At 39.7% G+C, this 14,240-nt stretch overlaps 2 protein-coding genes across 2 annotated transcripts; one reads left to right on the top strand and one right to left on the bottom strand.

Moving 5' to 3' along the window:
- Positions 1–7,486: 7,486 nt before the first annotated feature.
- LOC121758094 (1-aminocyclopropane-1-carboxylate oxidase 5-like) lies at positions 7,487–9,214 on the bottom strand. The gene is made up of 3 exons (XM_042153533.1): positions 9,107–9,214; positions 8,800–9,032; positions 7,487–8,230 (listed from the first exon to the last, which is right to left on the bottom strand). Exons 1-3 carry the CDS (start codon positions 9,206–9,208, stop codon positions 7,633–7,635), a joined length of 933 nt encoding a protein of 310 aa, XP_042009467.1. The 5' UTR covers positions 9,209–9,214; the 3' UTR covers positions 7,487–7,632.
- Positions 9,215–10,207: 993 nt separating this feature from the next.
- On the top strand, positions 10,208–11,221 carry LOC121757718. Its single transcript, XM_042153219.1, has one exon. It carries the CDS (start codon positions 10,208–10,210, stop codon positions 11,219–11,221), a length of 1,014 nt encoding a protein of 337 aa, XP_042009153.1.
- Positions 11,222–14,240: the final 3,019 nt, after the last annotated feature.

The raw sequence follows: 14,240 nt of genomic DNA, 5'->3' as shown, positions 1-14,240 counted from the left end.
CTCCAATCGTCCGCTGGGCGGCTGCAATAGACCGCCCAGCGAACCGCCCAGCGCCGGCGCTCGGCTGGGCGGTCGCTGGGCGCCTATTGTGGATGGTCTTATGTCTCTCGGCGGACTAGCACTGAGAGCAACCATCACTGAGAGCAACCACAATTGTGCTGCCACATATCACTAGGACATCTTAATGCATAATAGTGCACTAGCAGTCTAGCACTTAGGATATCCCAACAAATAAAATAAAAAATTCACAAATTCACACAAATATGAAATTAAAATTTCTACACAAATACGAAGAAAATGCAACCATGTTATATAAATAAAAAAATATACATAATTAAAAAAAAATTTATATAATGAAAAAAATACATAGTTCACGAAAAAAAACCCATCCTACAGCTTCGACACCCGCGGCCCCTCTCTCACTCCTCGTCGTCCCCTTGGGCAGACATGGTGACATTGAAGTCCCCAGAGGCTCCTCCCCCCGTGCCAAGGGGTGGAAGCCCCAAATTGCGCCGCATAGTGTCGATGACCCCCTTGAGCATCTCCTTGTGTAAGAGGTCAATCGTCATACTCCACTTTTGTATAACGTCTATCATGCTCTGCTGCTGCTGCATGCACGCGAGGTGGGCGAGCTCGGGACTCGGCTGGACACTAGGAGCTGCCGATTGGACCTCTTGGGACCCGTCGTCGCCTCCCCTAGACATCCGTTGTATCGTCTTTTGCCCAACTGGGCGACGGCGGAGGGAAAACGAGGGAGGGGTCGGAGGCTCTTCGACACCGTCGGGGAGGTAGTGGAAACTGGCGCCACTGCTGTACTCGCTGGCGATGTTGACCCTCTGCCGCTTCGGCCAACTGGCCTCAACACTCGCACGAAACTTGGCGGAATCCATCAGCACCACATAGGCGTCCCAGCATTTAAACTTGGCGTACTTCCCGCGCTTGGAGAATTGCTCCATCGACAATATCTTCACATCCTCCATGGTCTGGCCGCTGGTTAAGGTGCGACTGTTGTTTTCATAGATGCAGGAAAATCGGGAGACCATGACCTTTATTCGGTCTCATTGCTTCCGGCACTCCTCCGACGTGTATGTTTTCCTATCCGGGGAAAACACCTTGTAGGCTTTGGCGATGCAAGACCACATGTTGTTGATTTTCTGATTGTTCGACACAATGGAATCATCGCAAATACTGATCTAAGCCTTGGACAGCGCAACACACTGCTCCTCAATCAAAACAATCCTCCATTCCTCCTCCCCATCGTTCCCTGCCACCGCCTGCGAAGACCCGTATGCCATCCCCTTGCCCTTACCGCGACCCTTGCCCCGACGTCTTCCTGCCGGTGGACTCTGAGTGGGATGCACCCCAATCAGAGATAATGTATTAAATAAAAAGATAATAAAGTAGGAGATATGAAAAAGTAGAGATAATAAAGTAGGAGAGAGGGAAAAGTAGGTGAGAAGAAAATATGTTGACTTTTATTAAAAAAGAAAATGACTCCACTACTACGGAATATACCAAAATAGCAAAATGACTCTACTACTATGGAACTGAGGGAGTACTTACTTTAATTTTCATTTTCACAATAAGAAATACTCTCTGTCTTACTCCCTCATCCTTCATTAATTGGTATCGGTTGACTTGACACGAGTTCTAAGAAATTTAATAGAGAGTAGATGGAAAAAGTTAGTGTAAGGTGAGTCCTTCTTTTATATTAATTTTATACGTAATAAATTATGAGTAGAATGAGATAGTGAAATGTGAGATTCATTACCAAAAATAATCTAAAATAAATGTATCAATTAATTGAGAACGGCAAAAAAGGAAATTAGTGTCAATTAATGAGGTAGGAAGGAAATATAAAATTAAAGACTTTAGCAATGTCACATGTTTAATACTTCATAAAATTGTTAAAATAGTAAAAAGAAAGAAAATATAATTAGGATATGAAGACCCACCTTATAATAAAAAAAGACTAATAAAAATAAACTATTTTGATGAGAATAACCAAAAGGAAGAAAGAAACTATTTAAAAATAAAAAGAAAAATCTTAATAAAGAAAAAACTTATTAGATATAAAAATAAATTAGTTTGATGAGAATGACCAAAATCAAGAAAGAAACTATTTTTACAAGATGGAGGAGTATATAATGTTAATACTAGTAAATAACTAAATACTTCATTAAAAAAACTTTAAAATTACAATTACTAAAATGTTAAAAAAGTAAAATACCTAGAAATAATATATTTAAATTCCTAAAATTTAGGAATTAAATTCTGTCAGATTTCTTCGACTTTATGTCGACGTAGAGTTAACAATCATGTTGGTTTACCACTGGAGAGCCAATTCGAACATCGTCGATATATTTTTTTTTGTCACCTCCAATAGCCAGAGCTGGAGAGTTTTGTTGTGGTTGTTCATAGAGAGAGCATCCATATATAGAATCAAGATAGCTGCGACTAGTTAATAATGCCTGAGATCAAAGGCCTTAGATTCGAGTCCTCCGTAGCGCGGCCTTTAAATTTATGTTCATTTAACCATAAAAAAATGATAGCTACGATTGGGGCGGTTCAGTGCTAGGAGCTGCTGAATCCTTCCCCTTCGCTTTAGTCATCATGCTACAATTCTGAGTTGGGAGTGATGGGGGGATTTCAAAGACTTTGCAAAGTAAATAAACTAGATCGCAAATTTATTCAAGTAATTATTTGAATTAATTCAAGAACAATTAAATAGTATACATGAATCAACGAATTTGAAACTTACGTGTAGATTCTCCAAAGCATTCAATAAATAAGCAAAAAGACAATATGATAATATCACTTCTCATGTCATGTTAAATTGAGTTCATAATTTACTGTATACAACTAGTCGTTCCGCTCGAAATCATGTTTTTCGGTATACCAACTCTAACTTGAGACGAGGCGCAATTGGCCGGTGGTTCCTCCCCTGTCGTATTCATGTCGATGGACGCATCTCCATTACTCATTGAGTAGTTGTTGATGGGTGAGACTTTAATCTTCTTCGGTGTGTCATATCTAGCCTCAGACCTACTTCTCAATTTGGAGCTCTTTTTGAGTAGTGCCCATTAGGGTTCGGAATCTTTATTGCTTCAGTCCAATAGAGAGTAAAAAAATTGAGAAATAAATTGTAAAATCCTTTCTTCTCTAACCCTATAGTTTCAAAACCCTAGCACTCCAACTAGAGAAAATTATCGTTTGCATGCAATTCTCTTACGTTTGTTGTACAAGTCACCACTATCGTTTGTCATTTTAATACGTTTCATAGTAGTGAAGTCATTTCCCTTCTTAAGAAAAGTAAAACAAATTTCTTTTTACTTACTTTATTCTTCATCTTTCTATATTTTTTATTTCTTACTTTATTCTTTCTTTACTTAACTCATAGAATACAATTTTTTTTAAATAGCATGCCAAAAAGAAACGCATCCACTACTATTGAACAAAGGAAGTACATGCTAGACAACCCGATAGTGAATCAGAGCATAAACATTCATCAGTTCATCCCTAATTTGATTTTTCAACTAATTTTTCTAGAAATTGCAAAAGTTACCAAAATTAATTGGATTTAACTTTTGGAATGGTTAATTTTTAAAAATGTAATCACATAGCTCTGGATAATTAAAATTCATGTGAATGTATAGTATTTGTTGATTAGAATTTGACAGATGAGTGTAGCGTGTCTATTTCAATTTTTTTTAAAAAATTCTGGAAATTATAAATTAAATATTTAGAGAAAATTATCGGAGGCTCAGATCTGTTTAGAAAAAAGAGGCAAAAGAGAAAATGAAGCAAGCCATGGCTGCGAATCACCGGTTGCGTTTCCACGACGCCATCCAGGTGGGTCCGCCCAGCCAAGATACGGCCGAGATTCTCAATGCCCGATCCATTAGCTCAGAAAAACCATAATCATCGTCACAGCCTCAACTAATTCGAAACTTACGTGTAGATTCTCCAAAGCATTCAATAAATAAGCAAAAAGACAATATGATAATATCACTTCTCATGTCGTGTTAAATTGAGTTCAGAATTTACTGTATACAAGCAGTCGTTCCGCTCGAAATTATGTTTTTTTCTGTATACCAACTCTAACTTGAGATGAGGCGCAATTGGCCGGTGGTTCCTCCCCTGTCGTATTCATGTCGATGGACGCATCTCCATTACTCGTTAAGTACTTTTTTTTTTTCCTCAAACACCATCACGGCTCGTTAAGTAGTTGTTGATGGGTAAGACTTTAATCTTCTTCGGTGTGTCATATCTATCCTTGGACCTACTTCTCAATTTGGAGCTCTTTTTGAGTCGTGCCCATTAGGGTTCGAAATCTTTATTGCTTCAGTCCATTAGAGAGTAAAAAAATTGAGAAATAAATGATAAAATCCTTTCTTCTCTAACCCTATAGTTTCAAAACCATAGCACTCAAACTAGAGAAAATTATCGTTTGCATGCAATTCTCTTATGTGTGTTGTACAAGTCACCACTATCGTTTGTCATTTTAATACGTTTCATAGTAGTGAATTTAATAATAGTGAAGTCATTTCCCTTCTTAAGAAAAGTAAAACATATTTCTTTTTACTTACTTTATTCTTCATCTTTCTACATTTTTTATTTTCTACTTTATTCTTTCTTTACTTAACTCATAAAATATAATTTTTTTAAATATCGTGCCAAAAAGAAACGCATCCACTGCTATTGAACAAAGGAAGTACGTGCTAGACAGCCCAATAGTGAATCAGGGCATCTGAGCATAAACATTCATCAGTTCATCCCTAATTTGATTTTTCAACTAATTTTTCTAGAAATTGCAAAAGTTACCAAAATTAATTGGATTTAACTTTTGGAATGGTTAATTTTTAAAAATGTAATCACATAGCTCTGGATAATTAAAATTCATGTGAATGTATAGTATTTGTTGATTAGAATTTGACAGATGAGTGTAGCGTGTCTATTTCAATTTTTTTTAAAAAATTCTGGAAATTATAAATTAAATATTTAGAGAAAATTATCGGAGGCTCAGATCTGTTTAGAAAAAAGAGGCAAAAGAGAAAATGAAGCAAGCCATGGCTGCGAATCACCGGTTGCGTTTCCACGACGCCATCCAGGTGGGTCCGCCCAGCCAAGATACGGCCGAGATTCTCAATGCCCGATCCATTAGCTCAGAAAAACCATAATCATCGTCACAGCCTCAACTAATTCGAAACTTACGTGTAGATTCTCCAAAGCATTCAATAAATAAGCAAAAAGACAATATGATAATATCACTTCTCATGTCGTGTTAAATTGAGTTCAGAATTTACTGTATACAAGCAGTCGTTCCGCTCGAAATTATGTTTTTTCTGTATACCAACTCTAACTTGAGATGAGGCGCAATTGGCCGGTGGTTCCTCCCCTGTCGTATTCATGTCGATGGACGCATCTCCATTACTCGTTAAGTACTTTTTTTTTTTCCTCAAACACCATCACGGCTCGTTAAGTAGTTGTTGATGGGTAAGACTTTAATCTTCTTCGGTGTGTCATATCTATCCTTGGACCTACTTCTCAATTTGGAGCTCTTTTTGAGTCGTGCCCATTAGGGTTCGAAATCTTTATTGCTTCAGTCCATTAGAGAGTAAAAAAATTGAGAAATAAATGATAAAATCCTTTCTTCTCTAACCCTATAGTTTCAAAACCATAGCACTCAAACTAGAGAAAATTATCGTTTGCATGCAATTCTCTTATGTGTGTTGTACAAGTCACCACTATCGTTTGTCATTTTAATACGTTTCATAGTAGTGAATTTAATAATAGTGAAGTCATTTCCCTTCTTAAGAAAAGTAAAACATATTTCTTTTTACTTACTTTATTCTTCATCTTTCTACATTTTTTATTTTCTACTTTATTCTTTCTTTACTTAACTCATAAAATATAATTTTTTTAAATATCGTGCCAAAAAGAAACGCATCCACTGCTATTGAACAAAGGAAGTACGTGCTAGACAGCCCAATAGTGAATCAGGGCATCTGAGCATAAACATTCATCAGTTCATCCCTGATTTGATTTTTCAACTAATTTTTCTAGAAATTGCAAAAGTTACCAAAATTAATTGGATTTAACTTTAGGAATCGTTAATTTTTAAAAGTTTAATCACAAAGCTCTGGATAATTAAAATTCATGTGAATGTATAGTATTTGTTGATAAGAATTTGGCAGATGAGTGTAGCGTGTCTATTTCAATTTTTTTAAAAAATTTTCTGGAAATTATAAATTAAATATTTGGAGAAAATTATAGGAGGCTCAGATCAGTTTAGAAAAAAGAGGCAAAAGAGAAAATGAAGCACGCCATGGCTGCGAATCACCGGTTGCGTTTCAACGACGCCATCCAGGTGGGTCCGCCCAGCCAAGATACGACCGAGATTCTCAATGCCCGATCCATTAGCTCAGAAAAACCATAATCATCGTCACAGCCTCAACTAACACAGCAACAACAACAATAGCAACACCTGAAAATGCTAATGCCTCTTTTGATTTCTACCCCTATTCTCTCACTCTCTCTATACATACACATACATATATACAAAGGGCGTTGGATCATATCATACCACAATTTTATTTGTACCCCTTTTTCTTTTTCTTTCTGAAATAAAGGGCTGTTGTTGGTTGTTGAATCATCGGCGCCGGAGAGGGGTAACCACCCTGAGAAAATCCCATCCCTCCGCCGTCTCATTTATTCATTTCTGAGCTAAAATGGATACACTTCTCTGCTCTTTATATATAGTGTCTCACATACCATATTTACCCTTTCGTGGATATCAAATGGGCCGGGACCGCTTCAATTAAAGCCCACTCCCTTTCTCTTCATCCAATTTGAAAAAAAACAATTTAAATTAAACCATTTAATAAAGAGTGAATAAGAAAATGTTTCCCGAATTATGCGTTTTCATTTCTGGTAATGAGTTATCTTGATTAGGACAAATCAAAAAGAAAAGTGATATCTTCAATGGGACGGAGGGAGTATTACTTTTCCTTCTCCTTTTCTTCAAATATCGTTAGTTTCTCAGTTGGTATTATAAGTTCAAAACTATTTAATTCTTTCGTTAGACTTATTGAAATGAACTTTTGGAGATAGTGGATTACAGTGGAAGTCACTGTAATCCATTGTGAGACAGATTGAAATGGCAAAAAGAGTACCCTGATGGGTGACTCAAGACGTGCCAAATTTCCACTACCACCTGTAAAACAATCACCATCATCATCTATATGGGAGGTGGAGAACAATCTGATCGTGGAAGAAACGTGAGTTCAGAGTACTGTAGGTATCATGCCGTGTGGTGTATCTCACGCAGTAGTATGCATTTAGTCTTTGTCCTATATGTGGATACTAATTTTGGAATTATATATAGTGAACATGACTCTTGAAGTATGAAATGATGACAAGATTTTGTAACAGCACATGATTGGATTCACATTTTCCTTAGCAATCTTCTTCACAAACAGAATGATAGCCTCCCAACATAGCCTTTGCTTTAGGGACTCAAATTTCACACAACCACACCTATCTAGAATAAAATTACAAAAGCAACTGAAAAAAAAGAAGAAACAAAACATCAATAAATCAAAGTTCCCATCCAATTGATCATCTCATGTTCTAAACTGCTCTCACAGCATTGAATCTTGGCTCCTTAGGCAGAAACTTCTGGTCAACATAAACTGACATGTAATCCCCAAACTGAAACTTAGGATACTTCTTAGCCTCTGACAATTCCTGGTCCAGCCCGGGCGCCGGCTGGATGGTGGCCTTGTAGGAGGGATTGTAGAAGGAGGCAATCGACCTCCGGTTGCCATGGGTGCTGACGAGGACGCGGTGCCACACGCTCTTGTACCTCCCATTGCTCAACACCTCAATCTGGTCACCAGTGTTTATAACAATGGCATTCTTGATAGGCTGAACGTCCACCCACACCCTGTCTTTCAGGATCTGGAGGCCACCGACCTCGTCGTCCTGGAAGAGGAGGATGACCCCCCCGGCATCCGTGTGGGCGCGGAGGCCGTTGACCTTGTCCGGGTGGGGGCAAGGGGGGTAATGGCTCACCTTGGTGCCGAAGAAGGCTGCATCTGTGGTGTCTTCACCGGCGTTGAAGGCCCTGTTGATGTAGCCCCTTTCTAACCCTAGATTCTCATCCATCACTTCCATCACTTTGATTGCCAGCTTCTTTAGCTCATCTCTGTATTCCTTCATTGTCTCCCTGGGATAAGAGTGTAGACATACATGCATGTTTAGTTAGTATGTTTCTACATTGGTAATAATATTTTTTTTATTCTAGTTGTCATGTCCCAACATGCATGGACTGACTCAGAATCTTGTATTTCATTATTGTTGAGAAATTTTAATATACATGCCCATGCATTCATTATACCAATCCATTATTTTAGACTGGTACAGTTAATTCATATAATTCTATATACTAATACCATATGATTAACTATCCCATTATAATTTTTGTATGTATGGGTGGAACACAGAAAAAAAATTGTTGGTAGGAACTTCGTTGAGCCAAATTTCATATACATATGCATATAAAATACTAACATATTAATATAAAAAGATCATGCTAACATATTCTAAAATTAGTAATCTAACTTAAAATTATGTTTATGTAGGACTTTTTCTTCTTCTTTTTCCTAACTAATTTTGTATATCAATGAATCTTCGATTATTTCTATAATTTCAGCCCCTACTTATAATCATCCAATATCTGACATTTAGCATCATTTTAGTAAGAAAAATAAGAAAAAATAAATAAATGATGCTTACTTGAATTGAGGGGTGTTTGAAGGCCAGTCATTAGAATTGTGATCAGAGAGGAGGAAAACCTCCTCCCAATCCGCATCCTCAACTCTTCCATCACTCTTCTTCTCCAACAACTCATTCAACAGTTGGACCGCTTTCGAGTCCTTGAAACCGGGCTCTCGTTCCACCCGGTAGCATTCCGATGCCACCTTCTTCACTCGCTCCAGAAGCTCCTCGGATATCCCATGGTTTATCAACTGTCATAAACAAACAACAATATCCATTAAAATTCAAAAACATGATTCTACTTCTATACAACTATTGAAAATACCTGGAAGAATCCCCACTCCTCACAGCAATTACCAATCTCACTCAGAGTTTTCGCCCTTTCTTCTCCGTTGAGCTTCGAGAAATCGATCACAGGAATCGCCATCGGACAACTCCCTCTCTCTCTCTCTCTCTTACTCAACCACTTAATGTGTGCTTAAAGAAGTAAACCTTTAGGCCTATTTATATACCTCATGTCAACTTCACACACATACACGTAATTAGTATGTGTTTTATACATGTATGTATAAAATGATTAGCAGCCGTTGAACAAACGGAATGGACGGTGACAGAATGTCAATGAAAGCTCACAAGGTCAAGGCGTCTGATCATACCACATTTTTAATTAATTTTTTTATTTACCATAGCTATGGATAGAGTGAAATTAAATGCTGAAATAATCATATACTCTAATTGATAGTATTGCAAAATTAAATTAAATTGTTCAAAATTGGAATTGATGAAAAAATATGATAGAAAAAACTAAAAGTGAGTGCGAGATTGCTCTTAACTAATTGGATTATTGTATTATTATGGTGCTGATTTATGTTCCCCACAGAGTAATTGTTTTTCCTGCTACAACTGTCATGTTTCAAACTGTCGATTAGAATAAAAATCACAACTCTTGAATCATTTCTTTTTCTTTTTCTTAATGTTTAAACGTTTGATCATTAATTTTCACCATTGGTAACTTCTTAATTTAGAATGAAGTCCATGGTTTTGAACAAAGAACAGTCTGTCACCACCACATGCACACGTGTTGGATCTTTTAATTTTATATTTTTATGATAATTATCAAGAAAGGAAAAGAGAATAAACTTCACACTAAGAAAGGAAAAAGGAATAAACCATTCTATTTTAGGTAGAAGAATCAAGATTAATAGGAAATTGATACAATTAGAATAGATTGATCTTTTCCTTAGTTATCTCATATCTTTACCTATAAAAGGGGATGTATTGTACACAAATTGTAACAAGAAAAAGAAATACAATACAATGTCTTCTACTACCAATCTCTCCTCTCTTGATTACCATCTTTAAGATGGTATCAGAGCAGGTTATCTCCTTTCTTTTCAGCTACTAACCCCTGCAAAACCAAATCACCATGTCAGATTCCGAAAACTCTGACACGAAGTCACCCCACAACACACCAAAAGCCAATTCAACCAACACAAACTTCCTAATGGAATTTGCTGCCCAATTTGCAGAATTCCTCAAAAAAAGTCTCAGAAATCCCGAAAAATCGGACTCATCATCGACCTCCCAACCACCAAACTCAAACCAACCTGAATCCTTTGGAGAAATCTCCATCAAAACCAAACTCAATGGGGATAATTACCCCCTATGGGTCAATCTCATGGAACGAGCAATTGGGGGGAAGGGATTGACCTCTCACATTGCTGGAGTTTCAAAACCTCCCCCAATCGACGATCCCGGATACACGAAATGGCAGCAACGGGATCACTGTGTATTCAACTGGATCATCAACAACCTCGAGATGGAACTTGTAAATGAGGTATCAAGATACGCGACAGGCAGGGACCTTTGGGAAGGTCTGGCGGTCACCTACGGAAGTGGGTCTGATCCATTTCAGATCTACGATCTGCACAGACAAGCTATGACAATAAAACAGGGAAACTCGACCTTGGAAGGCCTATGGAACAAGATGCAAGATTTGTGGATATCAATCGATACCCGAGACCCCAGCCCAACCGACGTGGAGAACTATAACAAGCGAGAACAGCGTCATCGCTTATACCAATTTCTGAGTGCTCTAGATGACAGATACGCAAACATCAAGAGGGAAATCATGGATAAGGACCCATTACCATCAGTCCGGAAAGCTTACGGAATGGTACGAAGGCAAGCAATTAACGACGGCGTTCTCAGAGCCACAAAACCACCAAACAACGAAATAGGCTTTGGACTCGCTGCCATCGACAGAAGCCGACCATCACCGCAGCCCAACCACCCGCCACACACATCCAATCGATCTTGGAACGGCCGAAAACCAGAGGAAGACAAAAGCAAGCTTACCTGCTCCCATTGTGGGGAAAGAGGCACACCCGAGAAGGATGCTTCCTCCGAATCGGCTATCCCGAGTGGTGGGATGAGATAAAGAAGGCGAGGGCCGCTCGGAATCGGAGCCAAGGGGGACGGGCTGCCGTCGCCACCACTGACCACCCGTGGAGTCACGGCAGCCAGGCGGCGACGCAAGGAGGATCGGCCATCAGCGTCTGGACAGCCGCCAATCAGGGACTATCGCCGGCAGCGACTGGGGGCTGGGGAGGCGAGAACCGCGCCACCAGCGCCGGCACGACTGGTGCGACACCGGCGAGCAGCAGCGGCGCACCACCAGTGGGGAGTCACCCCAGAGAAGAAGGAGCGGCGATGTCAATTAGGGAGTCTGGAGGTAAAGAGGGGTTAATCAATTTTAACCCCTCAGATTTTCAAATATCTTCCTTCTCACCCCATAGTTTTTCCCTATTCAGTTTCGGCCCCCACAATGTTCCACATTTATATAATCAGCCCCACTCTACCCACTTATTATTCCACAACCCCAAAAAATCTGGAAAACTCCAAATTAACCCCAAAAAAACCCACATGTTGAAATCTAAGACCCAGGACAATGCACACTTTGATATTGAGCCCAATATAACATGTACAAATTCCTTCCAAGCCTTAGCACTCTCATCCACCTTCACCGAAACCCAAGAAAAAGACTATCATTGGATTTTTGATTGTGGGGCCACGGATACCATGTCATTTGATATCTCTGATTTTAAGAAAATTTCTAGTACTCGAAAAAAATACATTCGAACTGCTAGTGGGGAAATTGCACATGTTCAAGGGGCAGGAACTATTGACATCTCACCTAAATTGAGCCTTTCCAATTGTTTATACGTCCCTTCCTTATCTCATAAGTTGGTGTCTGTTAGTCAAGCAACAAGGGACCTCCACTGTAACTTACTAATGCAACCTGGATTTTGCATTTTACAGGATACAAGGACGGGGGAGATAGTTGGGCGTGGCACTGAACACCCAGGACTCTACTACGTAGACAGGATGGCTCAACAGGGTACCGCGATGCTGACTCAAGGGCTGACTGACAGACAGGCCTGGCTTTGACACCGTCAGTTAGGACATCCATCCATAGGATATTTGCGTTTGTTTATTCCAAATTTAGCCACTACACATCCTTTGAATTGTGAGACATGTTTTTTGGCCAAAAGCCATCGACATTCATATAAACTCAATAATACTCGTGCGAAATCTGTTTTTTCCTTAATCCACTCTGATGTCTGGGGTCCCGCACCTGTTACTAGTGATAATGGCTTTCGATATTTCTTGCTATTTGTTGATGATTGTTCTAGAATGACATGGGTGTATTTTTTAAACTCTAAATCCAAAGTTTTTGATAAATTTACCCAATTCTATAGCCTCATACAAACTCAATACAAACAGAATATCCAAATCCTTAGATCAGATAATGGGGGAGAGTATGTAAACACCTAAATGAAAAACTTCTTCACCGAAAAAGGCCTTGTCCACCAAACCACTTGTGCTTATACACCTGAACAAAATGGGGTAGCAGAAAGGAAAAATAGGATACTCTTAGAAATGACCCGGGTCCTAATCATCGAATCCCATATCCCAAACTCCTTTTGGCCCGAAGCCGTAGCCACTGCAGTGTACCTCCTCAATCGACTCCCGACCCATGCCTTACACTTAAAAACTCTCTTAGACTATCTCTCAGCCTATACAAGTATACCATCATCTCTTACCCTCGAACCAAAAGTGTTAGGATGCTCAGTGTTCGTCCATATTTCGAAACAAAACCGGTCCAAATTCTCCCCAAATGCTGTAAAATGCGTGTTTTTAGGGTACGGAAAAAACCAAAAGGGATACCGATGCTATGACCCCAAAACACAACATCTCCATACCACCTAGAATTGTGACTTTGTCGAGTCCGAATACTTTTACCACCAACTTAGAAGTCAGGGGGAGAATAAGAACACAGACTCGCTAAGTTGGCTCCATACACCATCATCCCTACCTATCCCAAACCCAAACCAAGTCTCAAACCAAGCCCTTACTCCTCCCAGTCCAATGCCAGAATCTGCACTAGATGTCGGCCCGCCAGAGGAGGTTAGCATACCCGCCGAGCCGACCTCATCCCATGTAGAGCCCGAGAGGTTCAATGCTTCTACCCCACCATCATCTCCGTCTTCATATCCTGAGGTAAGCTCACAGTTCCCAAGTTAGTACTGACAGTGTGAGACAGGAAAACAGTGAGGCTCCACAGGAGGATCCAAGCGCGAGTAGATCGAGTGGATACTTACCACCCAGGAGTACCCGGGGTATACCACCAAAACGGTACTCTTGGCAGGGGCGGAAATCTAGATACTCAATAGCAAACACTGTTCGGGGGCAATACAAGGAGATGGCTCGGGCTTTTTAAGCAGCGCTATACGAAGAAGTTCATATTCCTCAGTCTTGGGAAGAGGCGATGAAGCATAAGCACTGAAGAGAGGCCATGAAGAAAGAAATGGATGCTCTAATGAAAAATGATACATGGGAAAAATGTAACTTGCCAAAGGGAAAGAAACCTGTAGGTTGCAAATGTGTGTTCACTATCAAACGACGGGCAGATGGATCAATCGAGAGATACAAAGCGAGTTTGGTGGCAAAAGGATACACCCAGACCTATGGGATAGACTACGATGAAACTTTCTCCCCAGTAGCTAAAATGAGTACAGTTCGGACCTTGTTGGCCGTAGCAGCCTGTAAAGACTGGCCATTACATCAGTTTGATGTAACTAACGCCTTTCTACATGGAGAGTTGAAGAAGAATGAGGAAGTGTATATGGAAGCTCTCCCAGGATTCTCGGAAGAGTTTGGAAAAGGACAAGTCTACAGGCTAAGGAAGACGCTGTACGGGTTAAAACAGTCACCCAGAGTGTGGTTCGGGCGATTTTGCCAAGCCATGACAAAATATGGCTATAAACAGAGTAATGCTGATCATACTCTGTTCTTGAAGAAAAGGGAAGGGAAGATAACTGGAGGGTCTACTACGATCTGGTAGTAGCATGGTTTCACACGGAGTAAGCAAGTGTGCACAGAGAAAACTAATGCAA

This window comes from Salvia splendens, chromosome 12 (genome assembly GCF_004379255.2).
Source record: "Salvia splendens isolate huo1 chromosome 12, SspV2, whole genome shotgun sequence".
Lineage (NCBI taxonomy): Eukaryota > Viridiplantae > Streptophyta > Magnoliopsida > Lamiales > Lamiaceae > Salvia > Salvia splendens.
Note: the sequence above shows the minus strand (reverse complement) of the source record. Positions and strands in the feature narration are given on the sequence as shown.

Coding starts and splice junctions, on each gene's coding strand:
- LOC121758094 (XM_042153533.1), bottom strand. CDS start 9,208: ATGGCGATTCCTGTGATCGATTTCTCGAAGCTCAACGGAGAAGAAAGG. Junction 9,033..9,106: donor AGGAGTGGGGATTCTTCCAG/GTATTTTCAATA, acceptor TGTTTATGACAG/TTGATAAACCATGGGATATC. Junction 8,231..8,799: donor TCAAACACCCCTCAATTCAA/GTAAGCATCATT, acceptor CTCTTATCCCAG/GGAGACAATGAAGGAATACA.
- LOC121757718 (XM_042153219.1), top strand. CDS start 10,208: ATGTCAGATTCCGAAAACTCTGACACGAAGTCACCCCACAACACACCA.